The sequence below is a fragment of the Bombus impatiens genome, unplaced genomic scaffold (genome assembly GCF_000188095.3).
Source record: "Bombus impatiens unplaced genomic scaffold, BIMP_2.2 scf_0107, whole genome shotgun sequence".
NCBI classification, from domain to species: Eukaryota; Metazoa; Arthropoda; class Insecta; order Hymenoptera; family Apidae; genus Bombus; species Bombus impatiens.
Genome location: NT_176526.1, coordinates 341,958 through 358,622, shown reverse-complemented (window position 1 = coordinate 358,622; position 16,665 = coordinate 341,958). Strand labels below are relative to the sequence as shown.

The 16,665-nt window shown below is 40.3% G+C and overlaps 1 protein-coding gene and 1 long non-coding RNA gene across 3 annotated transcripts; both read right to left on the bottom strand.

The window, feature by feature from the left end:
- Positions 1–26: 26 nt before the first annotated feature.
- LOC112212094 lies at positions 27–2,852 on the bottom strand. Its single transcript, XR_004460949.1, has 3 exons — positions 2,048–2,852; positions 470–1,974; positions 27–351 (listed from the first exon to the last, which is right to left on the bottom strand). It is a non-coding gene; the product is annotated as an uncharacterized LOC112212094 (long non-coding RNA).
- A 2,397-nt stretch (positions 2,853–5,249) lies between these two features.
- On the bottom strand, positions 5,250–16,536 carry LOC100741211 (transcription cofactor vestigial-like protein 4). Of its 2 annotated transcripts, XM_012380768.3 has the most exons (6): positions 16,208–16,536; positions 13,537–13,822; positions 8,783–9,291; positions 7,245–7,415; positions 6,512–6,715; positions 5,250–6,432 (listed from the first exon to the last, which is right to left on the bottom strand). In XM_012380768.3, the coding sequence occupies exons 3-6, from the start codon at positions 8,862–8,864 to the stop codon at positions 6,353–6,355; spliced, it is 537 nt and encodes a 178-aa protein (XP_012236191.1). In that variant the 5' UTR covers positions 8,865–9,291; positions 13,537–13,822; positions 16,208–16,536; the 3' UTR covers positions 5,250–6,352. The 2 variants fall into 2 exon arrangements, with proteins under 2 accessions (XP_012236191.1, XP_033174580.1); XM_033318689.1 differs by lacking the exon at positions 8,783–9,291.
- Positions 16,537–16,665: the final 129 nt, after the last annotated feature.

Below are 16,665 nucleotides of genomic sequence, written 5' to 3'. Positions count from 1 at the left end.
ACTCGCGACAAGAAGAGAGAAAAGAGTGAGCAAAAACAAAGAAACTTTATTATCGAAGGCCTGCTGCTGCGAGACTAGGGGACGTATATTAGGAAAAAAAAGAGGGGGCCGGGTACAAGAGCATCGTCTCATCGTTCACATCGTTGTTCGTCTCATACGGGGACATTTTGCCCGAGCGGAAAGAGGGGGTCTCTCTGAGGGCTTTCAGCTTCCGAAGAAGGGGTGGGGGCCGGACCAGACCGGGCCATTTTAGTCCTTACAAATTTCTCTTCGTTCATCAGCCTCCTCATCATCAACTTCCTTCCTTGAATTTCTCTTAATAGTTCTCCTATTGACGATCGTCTTAAACGTCTAAAAATAAAGTTGGATTAACCTCTGACTAATACTTCTACTACTACTACTACTACTAATACACATTATCATTTGCACAATTTTGAGAATTTTCAATTGTCAAGGACGTTCCTCCTACTTTTGATGCAGATTACTCTAGTAGAGGGTTGGAGGGACCTCTTATCCTCTTAAGAACCCCATCCTCCCCAACCTCCCGAACCCGGAACCTCCAATCCAATCCAGATCATGGGTTCAGCCACCAGGCCGCTGAAAACGAACCTCCTCTATCCATTGTGGCGAAAAGAATTAGCGGTGGTGCGTCTAGCGCATTTTCAGAAGGGGTTCCAGAGCAGCGGTCGGCCCCCGGGCTCTCTCCGCGCGAAAGAAGAGGGGAAACGCATCGTCAGAGGCGTACACAGCCGGGCAACGACTACCGAACGACGTACTAACGAAAGAAAATCGATATGCATGATTCACGCACGCGAGAGAGGACGCCTCGAAGGGGGCCGGGGGACAGGGGTACGCAGGGGTGGGTATACACACGGTGAAAGGCTGTAGGAGAGGCAACGGAGGGGAAGGGAGAACGGAGAGCCACTCTTCTCCCTTCGTGCTCCCTTTTGCCGCGAACCAAGGGGACGGAGAGAGCTGTATCAGGCTGTATGTGCGATCAACACACGTAATTCTATACAAGCACACGAGGAGGGGTATTCTTACAATGCTACCCCCTCGGTCACTCGATCAGTCGTGTCCAGAGTCCCATGCTCGTTGTGAACCTTCGTGGCTCTCCTCGTCGACGTTCTCGCGTGTCTTCCTCGTTTCCCATGTTTATTTCCATTTGTCAATTTTACGCCCGTTGCTTCTCCTTTCGATCATTTCCAGGATCTATAGCAGTTCCACACGTCACGGGGGTTTTAGTGATGGTTTTCGTCGAATGCATCGGCGTCGACACGTACAAGCTACATCCAGTGCGCGATCGCCGGTGATCCCGCGTTCGTCATTCGATTTTGAGGACTGATATCAATATTCGGAGGACTGTATATACCTCCTCAGTGCATGTGCTGGTGTTTACAGTGGTGACTGGCTATGATAGAGGACCGATGAGTTGTCTTCCACTTCTCTTCTACGGCGTCTGAGAGTAAGAGCATCCTGTAGGATATGATCAGCTTTAATGACAGGTAAAAGAATTTCAGAGTTGTTAAAATTTGTGCATTGTTATATGATCTGTGCTATGGAGATTTTCTGACCGTATCATTGATCCGTTTGGTCAATGATAATGAAAAAGTGACTTTTTGGCAATTCCTTTGTATTTCTTTTCGTGAAAACTTCTTACCTTTTTTTCATGTAAACAAAATTTCCAAATTATAGAACCGTTTAAAAATGAAGTTGTGTGTAGGTAGAATTGCAATTACATACTTCTTCCAAATGAATCTCTCTTTCTTTCATTCAACTTTAATTTATGTTACGAAAAGTGTTTAATTCTTTTTACGTCAAGTACTCTGTCACATATTTCTATAGGAGGGCATACTATAATCTGAGCATGCAACTGTACCGTTTTTTCGCGTTGAGGGTGGCTCGGGGATTTCGATGCGAGGCTAGCAACGTGAGGCATCGAGACGCATCTAAAATTCTATTATCGTCACGTTCCTGTAAAACCGTTGATCGTCAACTCTATCCTATTAATTCCAATTATTTATCGATTAATTATTTTTAACCCTACCTGTTGCTATATCCATAGGAATCCTTCCATTCTTACTTTAAAAAAAAGTGGTCCTTTTCAGTCAAAGCTACCAAATACCAAATACCTTCCTTTCTTTAGTACACAAAACGGTTTTCGCAACTGCAGCTTAAAATATTAGTTTAGAGAAAGCACGAAACTTCCAAGATTTTGTCCATAAATTTCTTAAAAGTTGGATTCATACAGAAACAGATAGCTCCGATGGACCAGACAATTTGGGCATCTTGATCGTTTGGTTAATTCCAAAAAATCGGGCCGATCGTTCTGGAAACTGCGCGCATCCGCCTCACGGTGTCGATTTTTCTCGCTTAATTCACGCCACCGATACCAGGTCGACGTGTAACGCAAGAGAATAAAACGAGAAAACGATGCCAGGCTGCGGTCAGTTGGGTCTGGTTCCGAAACAAGATACGCCTGGGACTTAAAATAAACAAACAGTAATATGCCACGAACCGAATAGAAAAGCTAGTCGATCTACTATCGATCTCTAAAAGAGCAAATGAAATTGTACGACGTGCCCACTTGTCGCGAAGGAAGTTAGATTACGGCTATATTATGTTAATAATTCTGAAGGATAGTGATTAGAAGACGGAATGGTATGAAAGAAATTTTTGGAACGCAATTCGATCGAGGGTGAGATAGGAACTTGGATCGATATCTCGGTTGGAACGCGATGGTAGAGCCACTATTTACGGGGGAGACCATCTGTATGGGGTGGATGTTGGTCCACCGTCAAAGAATCCTCCTCGTGAACCCGATTCGCTCTTCTTTTCTAAAACAGAACGTATTCTTTGGATTTTTATAGTCATAAACTTTTCAAAACATGATCAATCTTTTAACGAAAATATATTCTCTTCTAATATCTAATATTATATATCGAGAATCCACGTAAAATCGATCGTTTTCATAAAATAAAGCCTAATTTCACGAAAATGGTGAAATAGACGCAACAAACATTCTAGAATGTGTCCAATTCGATACTAATCTAGCGACCTCCCCTTCTGAATGATGTACGAGAGAAATTATAGCATCTAGCAAGGGTAGAATCACTAAGTCAGCGCTAGGGGATGCATTTGTGTCCAATGGGAGGGTAGAAGTTCGTAGACAGTCGTAGAAACACCTGCGTGCACGGGGAAATAGCTTCGTCGAGCATCTGCTCGCGGTCTATTGGCCTATTTCCAGCTGCGTATCACCCCTAGAGGCTGACTAATTCGAAATTGTCGAAAACCATGTTCCCTAATGTCGTTGAGTAACCATCTTGTCCTGGAAAATTCTTGGGAATCATCAAAAACCGCCCTCAACATCTGTCGTGTTATGAACCAATAGTAAAAACATATAATTACCTTTATAAAACCTAGTACGTTGTATTATAGCGTTTAAAACTCATAAATTCTTCAATTGTCCATTCATTGAACTTCTTTTAACATTTTGAATATATCGAGAAGAACTTGCCCGATCAGAATTCCTAAGTGAAGAGATGAAGAAACTGTCTGGAGCCCGGAACATGCGACTTTCGCGACTAAGGCGTATCAGTATCGTTTAAAGGGACTGCAAACATGATACGCAGCCGGATTAACTTACTCTATATGTCCAAAGAGAAACGCAGACCACTGGTTTATCCTAGTTCTTCGCAGAGCGAAGGTCGTCGTACTTCGGGGAGCGCTCATGGCGGCGTTACTTTGAAAAAACGCTGGAAAACCAGATCGAGTTTCTGCAATTCCGTGTCACAAACATTATATGTTGTTAGTAGAACGATTAAAAAGCGTAATTTCTTTGGGAAAGCCCTCACTCTCCTTCCGAGTTATTCCGAGGATATGAGATTAGGAAGATATCTTTCTTCTCATTGATGCATCATAAAGTGAAAAAATTCCCACTTAGGTTTGAAAGAATCTTCAGTATGCTCCCATTTCTTCATGGTGGCACACTAATTCCAATTTTGACATACTAATCTTCGATGGAATATATATGCTAAATCGAAGAACATCTCGGTACCGAAGATTTAGTTGAATGGACGTTATAATTCAGCGTAGTCGGTCGAAGAGAGTCATCTTCTTGGACGACAGGCAGTAAGGAGCTCGCTGACAGGAAGAGAGACGCGAGTACAGGCTGGAAACGGAGAAACAGGGACGGCAAGGCGTGCATAGGTGGTCGCAATTTGCACCTAGAAGCACAGAGAGCACCGATATCTAGTATCCCGTCGTATTATTACGCTCAAGGGCGTTCGTAAGGGGGAACCGAGGTCCAGGGATGGTCGGCCGGCTAGGTGTAGGCTTACTTTGGACTCTGGTGTGGGATTACCGTACTTATATTCAAGTCTAATATTAAGTTACCATTTTGCTTTACGGCAAGTGAACAGGCTGCCTGCATATAGGAAGCCATCCGAGCGCTCTTGGGACAGTCTGGGTTAGGTCTGGGCCCACCTACGACACGTAAAGCGTCGCTTCTTCCCGGCCCATCATCCTTCGTGGTTTCGTTCCGAAAAAAGTGTCACCAAACTTCGACTTCCATCATTTTTTCTGCTTTCAACTAGGAAACTGCTTCTCTCAAAGGGCAGGAATTTTTACTGAAGACAAAAGAGCAGAAGCTGAAAGAAATACGTTGTGAAGTGGAATTGTGGATCGATGGTATTTAATGATTTGGATAAAAGTGATTTTTACTTGGTTAAATTATTGTATGCATGGAGGCTGGATGGCTGGAACTGGAGCAGGAACGCGTTTATGTGAATCTTTTTTTTCCCTGGGAAGTGATCTTCTCTTTGCTACGAATTGGTCTTCCATTGTCAGAAGGGGGTACGAAGTTTCCATAAATTTTGATATTTGGAGAAAGTGCGCGACTCCGAGGATCTTCAGATAGTATTTTCCATATTTCAATTTGAATCTTAATATTCAGCTCAATTTTATACCAAAGAAAAATCTCTGGAGCTGCAATAAGAAGAATGGGCTGTAGCAATCGAGTTTTAAATGAGAGCACTGAAAATCGACAGAGAAGAGGATCTGAAGACAATAAGAAGACAGAGGTACTGACTTCTGTGCGTGCTGGGGTTTATGATAAACCTCCTAGCACCATTTGAAATCAGTACTACTCTTCTTAGCAATCTTCACCATCGACCACTAGGGATCTACTGGATTAGGAAGGATACGTGTTTTCGGCAGCAAGATTGGTATTAAAAATATCATCAGTCGACTTCTTATGTATCCTCTTTCGTTTTCTTTTTTCTCTTCTCTTTGATACAATGTGTATATATATATATAATTATATATATAGTTACACGAGGTGAACACGTGTTACAAGTTTGTGCAACAACCGGTTCAATTTATACGGTTTCGTGCTTATCCTCTACGTTCTTTATAAAGACTCTCGGTTTTCTATAATTACAACATACGCATTACTTATATATATATATATATGTATTGCGAAATATATGTAACATACATACATATATACTAAGTACATATATATGTACACGTAATACGTTTAGGCGAATAATTAATTACGTACAAGTCACACCGTTCATTATACTTTCTCTTCCAACAGCTGCAGTAGTTCTAATTCCATACGGTTCTACATCGAACCGAATTCGACGTTTTATTCTTTATCAGTATCATCTTTTTAATTTTAGAGGAAAATACAATTCCTCTTCGTGCCGTTTATACTATTGATGGACATTACGGAAAACGTATATTTATAACGAAAGATTAAAGTATCAGAAAATCGGCACAATCACACACAGAATGCAATTAGAACTGTAGAAGGTTAATCTTCGTTAATTTTCTTAAAAGTCTTCTTTTCTTCAAATTCTTACTGCAGCAGAAAGAAGTCAAAAGGAATGAACGGATCTAGTATTTAGCGAGGCAGTATGGAACATCGTATAATAAATAACTTGAGGCCTCTGAGGCCGCGATGATGGCATGATTAAAAGAATACGCGTCTATATATACAGTATCTCGAGTACAATTGTCCCAAGAAGTTAGAAAAATCGCGGTACGCCGTCGATTGCACCCAAGAGCATCTATGACATTTCAAGGACACTTAGGTACTCTTTCGTTCTGCTTCCCACGCGAACCAAACAATAATAATAGTAATAATAATAATATTATAATAATATTAATACAGAGTTCATTGGTTGCTCCCACTGTTTCTTCTACGGATATTAACAGCGATTTCACGTTAATTTATGGGTTAATTAAACAGGTAATGGAACCACACTGGATGTCACAATGAAGAAAACAGAAGCAACAGCAACAACGCAACGACGATGGTGAAGACTCTTGGTTAACTGTCCGGCAGTTAAGTCGAGTCCTTGCTTCTGCTGGTTGCCTGCAGCCTTGTCCAGGTTTCCCCAAGAGCCTTTGCAAAGTGATCATCCACTAAAAAAGTTTTTTTTAAATTTTTATAAATTCCTTGTTTAACTCTTCCTGCCTTGTATAAAATAAGACAGTGACGTACCACTAAGGCCTGCTTCTTTGTCAGTAGTGGTGGCGTTAAAAACTGCAGCGTACTCTTCTAGGCCTAAAGATCGCTTGAAATGCTCGTCTATTGCAGGGTCACTCACACCACCCACAGTTCTGACCCCGGTTCTTTGGCCTCCTGCTGCCGCCGACGGCGTCAGTGATGGAGTGGGCGTCACTGCCGTGTCCTCGATAGTTGTTCCTGGTAAACAGTACATATTTACTATTTCATCCAACATAAAATATGACATAGAACATACCCCAAAAATGTTTGACGTAGCGAAGAAACTTTTAATATCACAAATAATTAATACCGAAGGCTATTAATAGCAATTCTACTAAGCTTATTAATGGCAAATAACAAAATGAAATTAAAATGTTCAGTTTGGAATTCTCACCCCATTTTTACTTTCAAATCTAGCCCAACTAATTCTCAATCCATGCTAACTCAATTTTATTTAAAAAAATTCAAAACTTTAGCTGGTTTTTTTCTTTCAGAGTACTTCTCAGAGGAATTCCAGCTTGTAGCTAACGTGAATCGTCTATTCCTCTATTCAAGCCAAGCATCTGCGCGACGTGCATCACGCCACATTGTCAAAGCACGCAGTCACCCCATGCGTCAGACAATAGCCTGTTCTTGGTTGCCCCCCGCGAGGCCAAGAACAACGGCAGCCAGCCACTCGCCTAACGAATTCGCGTAGAACACCAGGAACTCGCAAGCAGAAGCTTACCAGGTTGCGGTGTGGTAGGAACAATCACGCTGGGCCTGCTGTGATGATGATGATGATGGACCCTGGCTGCGGACATGTCCAGAGCTTCACTTTGGATAGGATCCCTCCTACGCTCCTTACGCCACGCGCTACTCGGCTTCCGGTGGAGATTCGTCGTCTTCGGCCTCTCTTCTGCACAATAGATAAAAATCTTCAGATATTTTGAACTCTGTGCTTTTAACATATTATTCAGATTGAGAATTCTATTTTTCTAAATGAAACTTTTTGTAAGTTTATACATTTTTAGGCTTGCTAGTTTGTGAATGTTGTTTTTTTTTATGTTGTAACTATTCTGGTTGGTTGTTCGAGGTTCTTTAAAAAGAGATTTACCTTTACTCTAAAAGGGAGGTTTTTAAATGGACATAAAAGTACAGAGGACTCTCGCAGATTAGAAACAACGGTCATTGTCAGGATGTTGGAGGAGTTTCTTTATATTTTAGAGGAGTCTCTGTAAATAAATGGAATAACGAGGTTGTTTAATATTTTAAATAATCTTCATTTCCTCTTCCTATAGATAAAGCTTATAGACATATAGTGTAAACTATACCGATTCCTAAACTGCATGTATCTATCCTCGACTTTTTCTTGCACGTACAACTATAAATCATGATCGATAGCTCGGAGAAGCAGCGAATGGTCCGGGTTTCAAGCCATCCTTGATTCACCCTGCAATTCCTACACTATATTCATTCTTATAATTCTCGAAACGATCTTACGATCATTAAAGAATGAAGAGATCAAGTAAATCTGTCTTTGAGCCTCCGGCATCGCACTTAATTTATTTATAAAACATCGCAGATCACCTATTTCCGTTTCCCGCGATATCTAAAATCGGAAATCGATCTAACAACCCCTCGAACGATCGAGAAACACACGGAGGAGTGCGAAGAGAATAAAAGAGAGAGGTGGAAGAGGAGAACGCGAAGGGTGAGCAGAGAAACGAGACTGGTTCCCAGGATGGGGCAGGAAGTGCCTAATAGCCGTGAGAGGATCGTCAGGAAGACGGTCAAACTGGTTTAAAGGCAAAGGATGAGCTAGCGGCCAGGGAAAAGATGAATGGACCGAACGCGTGGATCGAAGCCGAGATCGTTCCGTTCAATTAACTATCTGGCTGCTGGCTTCTGCCATACTTTCGTCGAATTGAACAGAAGAGACCAGTTTACAAGTTTAATTTACGGAAGAAACCAGAGGCCAGAGCTCTGAAATATTAATGGAAGCTAGTTAATTTCAAATAAAAAGTTGAATTCATTACAAACGCATATAAAATACAATTTATCAGAGATAGATCACTTTCGAATTCATCTAATTACACTGTTCTTTCACTTCTTTTTTTACACTTGACGTTGAGTACCAACCATGGGAGAGTACCACTTCTCTGAAGCCTCAGATCCTTTTAACAGCGTGTATTCACATGCGTATAAAAATTATTTAGCGAACCTAAATGAGAAGGTTCGGGGAAAGGGCATCCCATAAACGATCCAGAACGTTTCCTCACGTACCTCCGGGTTTGTATACCGTTTGAAAGTTCTCCGTAGTGAGCCACGGCTGCCAGAAACACCTTCTCCTCGGCGAGATCTCCATGCTTCGAAAAATCTTCAGGTGTCATGAACTCAATTTGCAACCACCGTGAATACCAACAAGATTAATCATAAATCAATGATTCCTCCTCTCTTATTCTCTCACAGACGGTCCATAGAGCTTGAAGAAGCGCGGAATATCGCGAACCACCGACTGGTTCCCATCAAGTTATAAAAATTGCACAGATTTCAAGCCACTTTTTACAATCTTCTCCTTGTTTTTTTCTCTTTTTTTATGAAATCAGAGAATAGAATACGTGGAATATCCTTTCCATGGGAGGATCTTCTTCTCACCGAAGAAAGTGGCTTCCATGATGTCCTGGTAGCCTCGAGGAGAACTCGAAGAAAGCGGCGTGACGCGATCTATCGACGAATTCGACTGGTCGTCGGCCAGAAATCAGGACCATTGGCTCTTATAAGTATGACCCAGGCTGGAGGATCACCCGATTGTTAAAACTAGCACGTTAAAGGATACGGAACGACTGGGGACATTGGATACGAGTTTTCTGGAAAGATAGACAGAGTCAGAGATACGTGGATTCGTGAATGCCCCTCTTAACACGACTGTCTTAAGATTCATTCATTCATCCGCCTCGTCCCGTCGTCTGCCCCCTCCACAGCTGGTAAAGCTTGCCTTTTACACATGCACACGGTCTGCACGCTTGGATCTAGCGATGGCTCCGTTTTATCAATCATTCTTGAACAAATTTCTTCTGATGTAGTATATATATGTAGATATAGATACAGATATAGATATACAGATTAGTATCTTTTGAAACTTTCTAGAGCTTGTAGAATCCCGATATTAGCGTTGTTCTAATATTAGTCCTAAGGTAAGATTATCTTCGGAAACTTCGAAGGGGAATTTTTGAGGACCCTATTAAAAAAGTAATTAATTTTTATATTAAATATAGTGTGGAAATTGATTCAGATAGTTTACCATATAAAAGAATGGACGGTTTAACATTTCCTGATTTGAGTATTATCCAATGCTTGTTTTAGGATTAATTCGAAAGGTGTGTGATTGAAAGCCATCGCTATTTGGCTACAACAGTGTGAGTGTTAAGGGATACAGGCACCTCTTGCCAACTAACTCGCTTCTTTCCTCTTTCTTCTTCCTCTTTCCCCTTTTTTCCGTAGCAGGTAAGCGATCGATGCACATGTGCGTCCAGTACACGTGCACACTACGTCTAACGCCGTCACGTTGGCGAAAAAATTTCGCCTGATAAAGATCCTTGAATTCCTTCCATTAGTTCTGTAAAGTACTCGAATTCGAACACTGTCGGTTGTCTCGAAGGTACCCTTCTCTAATTCACTTTTGGACAATAATACATGCGTATCTGTACTTTCGACACATTTTTAAAATAATAATTACATGCTCTGTGAATATCAACGTTGTTACCATAAAAGAAATCTATAATTTCAATAATGGTATAGGCGACCTTGGATATTATTACAATATAATATATTCTGTTGTAATTGTATCTACCTATGCTTCAAGAATTAGTATTCGAAGATGGAGAAATCATACGAATCTAATTATTTTCAAATATATTTTACGCATTCGACTCAGAGTCTAGAGAATAGATAAAAAAAAATTAGTGAGAATAGGTCAACAACCTCGAAGCCTATCGATTTGGGCAAGCTATGGAACTCTGTATTATTGTTAGTCGTGTGATACCTAAGCAAGATCAAGGTGGCAAGTTATCCTCGAGGAATCGTGAGGCATTGAGGAGGAATGCTAGGCATTTTAATAGCAACGCAACCAGGTAATCGCGTATGGTTATCAGACGTCCGTACACCAGCGAATCGCGGTTTCGTGGGTGTGAATTCGTCGAATACTTCAATACATTTCGAACACGCTTGCTATATTTCTTCCACGTGCTTCAAAAATCTGAATTTAATTGAAATATATATATATATATATATCTATTTGATATTCTTGCTAGACGAGCATAATTTACATTTTATGGAATGTGCTGAATTAAAAAGAAACCTGCTAACTACACGTAGTGAAAATTAATATCTAAATATCGATCGAAACGGTGCTCTCTATTTTCTAGTAACAAATAAAATTGAAATAATACTTATTTAAGAAAAAATTATCTCTCTTTGTAGAATTCCCAAAAACCCAAAAAATATCGGAATCTCTATTCTCTACATTGGTACATTGCTTGAGCTTCTTTGTATTCAAAATAAAAAGATTCGGATCCACGGTTCATTTAAAAATTGACAAGTACGATAGTGAATCTATCTAAATCTACAAAGGTAAGATCACCGAGAAATCAAGTTGCTCGAATTTACCCTCTGATATCATATTGAAATCATTGACCACGCTGATAAGTAGCAGAACCGACCGGGCAAACGTATTTTTGGTCATCGAGAAAGTCACAGAATGCGCCATCATCCGCAGGCAGATGCAACTACGTCTGGTATTCGGAACAGGTTCGAGGCACGGCATTCCATCACAACAAACCACACACAGGAGGAACCAGTCACACTCTCGAGAACCGGAGAGAGAGAGAGAGAGAGAGAGAGAGAGAGAGAGAGAGAGAGAGAGAGAGAGAGAGAGAGAGAGAGAGAGAGAGAGAGAGAGAGAGAGAGAGAGAGAGAGAGAGAGAGAGAGAGAGAGAGAGAGAGAGAGAGAGAGAGAGAGAGAGAGAGAGAGAGAGAGAGAGAGAGAGAGAGAGAGAGAGAGAGAGAGAGAGAGAGAGAGAGAGAGAGAGAGAGAGAGAGAGAGAGAGAGAGAGAGAGAGAGAGAGAGAGAGAGAGAGAGAGAGAGAGAGAGAGAGAGAGAGAGAGAGAGAGAGAGAGAGAGAGAGAGAGAGAGAGAGAGAGAGAGAGAGAGAGAGAGAGAGAGAGAGAGAGAGAGAGAGGCGAGAGAGAGAGAGACGAGAGGAGCAACTCGATGATTTATGAAAATCATCGCCGCGAACGCGTCGTCATGCTCCCGATTGCCCTCGAAAGTGGAACCTTTTCTCTAATGCGTCACACTTTGCAGCTACACCTTTTTCTGACCATACACATTCTTCACCGTGTCATTTAAATCAATTCTCCTTGATTTACACCCTCAATTTAAAAAGAAGCCATGGAAGGTAGATATTCCTAAATAATAAGAATTTGTGGACCTTATAAAATTTCATACGAACAGTTCTTTTTAATATTGTAAAAGTAAGAAATTAATTTCTAGATTTACAACTAAGAAACTAGATATTATTTTCTCTTCAAAACTCCTCTTGCATTTTGAAGAAAATATTACCGGGTTTCTTAAATAGAAGAGAAACGAGGAAGACACACGATGATTTATGTTTTATCAAATACCAATGAATCAGTTTTCGATAAGAAACCTAGTTCCACTCCTATGTTCCCTCCATAGCTTCGGGACTCGAAACAACTAAAATCTCAACATGATTCAAAAGTGATATAATAAAATCCATCGTGCCTTCGTTCATTAAAATACCAGAATGAAGCTCGTAACATAATAGAATGATTCAACTATTCCAACGCGAGAAGACTATTGTTTACGGTCGATTACACACTAGACTATTGCGAAAATGACACACTTTAGCTAGCAAACGTTTCGTGATACTGTGAGAAGCGGCTTTAAGAATACAGAATAATCAGACTGACTCCTTTCGACAAGAAGATTAATCGAAACGTGCTCCGAGAGTAGAATGAAATTGTTTTGATGTTTGTTTAATGTTTGTTAATGTTTGTGTTTCGTTTGTTTAACTGTTTGAAATGAAACGTCACAGGAGACTCGTTCGAGGCTCTTGCCAAGGAGTCCGTCGGAGGAGTCGCGAACGCGACGAATCTAAAATAAACGCCGCACAATGTTATCTAATTCGACGCGAAATTGGCATTTCGCAGGAATGCGGGCTCGTACTGGCCTCCTCTCTTCTTACATAGATCCTCAACAACCCTACCGAACAAATTCCATCAATTCGTTCGACGGGCCGTGATTTATCTCGCCGCGGTTGGTCATGGAAACGAGACCTTTTAATCGCCTTCGTGGACTGGGAAATTTCCTGAAGGAAGTGTGAATGCTTCTGGGTAAAAACTTTGGAGCATGACTTGGTAAACTGGATATCTGAAAATGATCTGGTTTTAGGTTTCATGGAAATTGGGTTGACGGGTTAATTACGTTTTCTTCACTTTCTTCTATTACCGTAAGATCATAATGCGAAAAAGTTGAAAACTTTTTGTACGTACTAGTATGTAAAATTAACGCGAATTTTACGTATACAGAGTACTGCAGAAAGCATAATCAACAACATCACGTAATCTAAATTCCACGGTCGTAGCCAACACATTCCATTGCCCATAATTTTAGTTTTACTTCCAGTTTTCATTTTGTAACGTAACGTAAGTCTACGCTTTATTACGAAAACAATTTGACACTCGTTGAAACATTGTATTTTATCCTGTAATATCCTGTACCTTGAAACAGTACAATTAGAATAGCCTTAGCCCTCTATCATAATGCGATCATACTTTGAAACAACAACTGGTGACGGTGACAACTGATTGTTGTACCAGTGATCTATATCGAGCTAAATAACAATCTGCTATGGAATACCCAGTTCAGTTTCCGATCCACTATAAGCTTGATCAATCAACAATCATGAACAATCACCAGCAATCCATTGAAAGCTTAAGTCACGAGGCAAACTGACCTTGCACCATGGTAGCCGCCCTGGAGAGGACGTCCAAGGCGCTCTCGACGGCGGACATCTCTTCTCTCGTACTTCTTCTTCGAGAACTTGAACAAAGGTATCCTTGATCCACCAATTTCACCCTTTTTAGTTTTTATTTCTAAAAGAACTTCACTTGTCCGCGGGATTGAACTTCAGATAGGAAGTGTTTCTCGAGGTAGAGATGCAGCAGGTGTTCGACACACGGGTTGAAATTCCCGCGATAGAACGCTGACGACCACGGCACCGTCACGAGGATCTCTGCTCTCTGGGGACAGAAGTCGAAGTTAACTGTTTGGGGGCCTTCCTCGCGGCCGAAGCCAGTACAAATAAAGTAAAACGGGGATTAAAAAACGTGACATTGTCTGTGGAATGCGGACCCCTCACCAGAGGTCTGCCGCCCGCGTCCTCCGCCTCTTCGCGTGCAGCCCACCCGACGCCGCTTCGCGAGTCCCCACGCGTATCCACTCGATCCCAGATCCCACTCCACCCACCGTTAACATACCGACTAGTAATGGCTTCGAATTACTCTCCAATTATTAGATTAGAACAAAAGTTCTTACCACTTTTATATACATATATAGACTTATATATATATATTTGATTTGAGATGTATTCAATAACGTATATTATAGTGGATAAGTATTTAGAGACTTGCAGATTATTGCAAATATATAAAATAGTTCAAATAAAGCTCTTCGATCTAATTTTCTGATCTTTTATCTCAAGGAAATACATACAATTAGTAGACATTGGTAACATTAATAGTTGGTACTACGTAGTGTAAATAAAAAAGCAATGATCGAAGCTTGATGAAATATATCTGTTCAATATTGACATCTTAGAATGATCGGAATATATGTTTCCAACTATATTCTGAAAGTTTCCATGGACTTTATGAGGTATAAGCTATTTATTAGAGATAAATATAGAAGTTGATCAATGGTCGGTATATTACTTGTTTCAGTTTCAGTTTAGCAGAACATTTGGTCGCAATTAAGGCAAGAAGTAAAGAATTAATAATAGAGAGACATTCTCCTATTATAATGTTGAAAATATAATAAAGATACCAATGTTTTGATTGAATTGCAACAAGTGTCCAAATACTTATGCAAGGTAGTATATATACCATGTGCGACATGTCGTGACATCGAAAATTATATCACCGCTGAAAGAAAGAAAATCCTTTAGGATCTTGTATTTTTTACATACAAAGCTTTATTTAAGGAAATAAACGCTAAGAGGATATTAAGAGTTACTTGATCGGTGATACTTGTGTGTATGTTTGTACAGCGATAACTCCGAATTATGTAGGCATGCTCAAAGCTATTACTAGTAACAGTGTTCCTCTTCTTACTCTCGTATCGCGCCTCCTGCTCTCTTTCCAAACTTCCATGCAACCGGCGTCGCAATTTCATTTCTAACAACATAAACAATGCCTCTTAAATAGTACTTTCAACCTATTATTGTGTCTCTCATCGACTCCTTTCTGTTTCCGTGGCAAAAATAAGAATTATCTAAGGTGAATGCATACTTTTCGTACTCGATAGTAATAACAAAAGTGAAATTTTGTTTTTCTAGTGTAATAAGTATACTTAGAAGGACGATTCCAATTGGAGTAAAGTCCAAATGGAGTAAAAGGAAACCAATAATCTGGTAATTTGGATCAAATACTTTTACTCCCACTCCGATATTCTTGCAAGCTTTTTCTAGATTCTTCCTGAAACGTATCTTGTCAACAATATCTTTTTTTAAATACTAATCTCTCGTTGGAATGTAGAGTTACTGATAAATTTAAAAGCTGATAAACATTCAATCGAAGATTACAAGTCAGAAAAGTAAATAATCGTGCCTCGCTAAATGAAATTCATCGAAAGCGATGAATCAACGAAACGCCGGGCACGCGAATTCCAGTCTCATGTAACAACATACACGCAAACGCGCGGGCATAATTAAAAAGGTTCAAATCTGTAACAAACATTTTTCGTAGAAAGCATGATAAAAGAATAATTTCTGAAAATCACTCTGTATCATTGCTGCAGTTCATGAATTTTTATGTCTCAATCTCATTCTTGTTTTAACAAGACTTAATATTCTAAGAAAAGTTGTTGCACAAGATTCAAACAAAAGGCTATGCATATCAATACAACAATAATATACCTCTATATCCTCTGCAAACGTGAGAAATTAAAAAAAGAAAGAAATTGGGCCAAAAAGGACAAAGACCAAAGTTAATAGAAAGTAGACGACCGGTGATGATTTTAGTAATTTTCTTACCAACTTTATACATTCTAAGAAAATCTTTAATGTAAAATAAAAATGAGAAAGCATGCATATCAGTGCCGCAATAATACTTCTGTATGTTTTTTCAAACTTGAGAAGTTAGAAAAAATTGTAATTGTGCCGAAAATTGGACTAGAAGAACAAAAAGCAAGATTAATAGAAAGTAGACGGTAAATCGGTAACGATTTTTATAATTTTTTTACCGACTGAGCATAATGAAACGTACCCCTCGTCTCTCCGCCCGTCTTGAGGCAAGAATCGATAGAGGAATGCGACGTAGCGTGAAGAAAAAAAAAGGAACGAGCCACGCATTCCTCAAGGTAAATCGAACTTAAGGTGGTTCTTCCCCCCATTTCCATGATTCACTCACCGATGTTTCTGCATTGACAGGCTGACGAACAGAGGATCAAACATCCGGCACGACGTCCGCTGGCACGTCGAGCCAACGCACAGTACGTATTTTCATTGAAAACGATGGAAAATCTAATGGTATGCGGTCGAACACACAAGGAACACAGGCTCTTTGACACACGAGAGCCAGCCTCGATTCCCCACTACTTAAACATTACGCTGGAATGTCTGGTATTCGTCCGTCGAGGCGCCCTCTAGCGGGAAGATTGCCAGAGGCACAAACGCGCGCCACGCCGACCGTATAAATACAGTTCAAACTCCCTCTTTTCCCTCCAACAATTATGCCTACAATTTCATATAATTCTTTCTTAGCAAACAAAATTTTTGAAGGGCTAATTCTTCTTAGATTTCTTTTAAAGTTGAGCTTAAGTTTCAATTAGCCTGTAAACCAAGGATTATTAAGGAACAACAGTACTA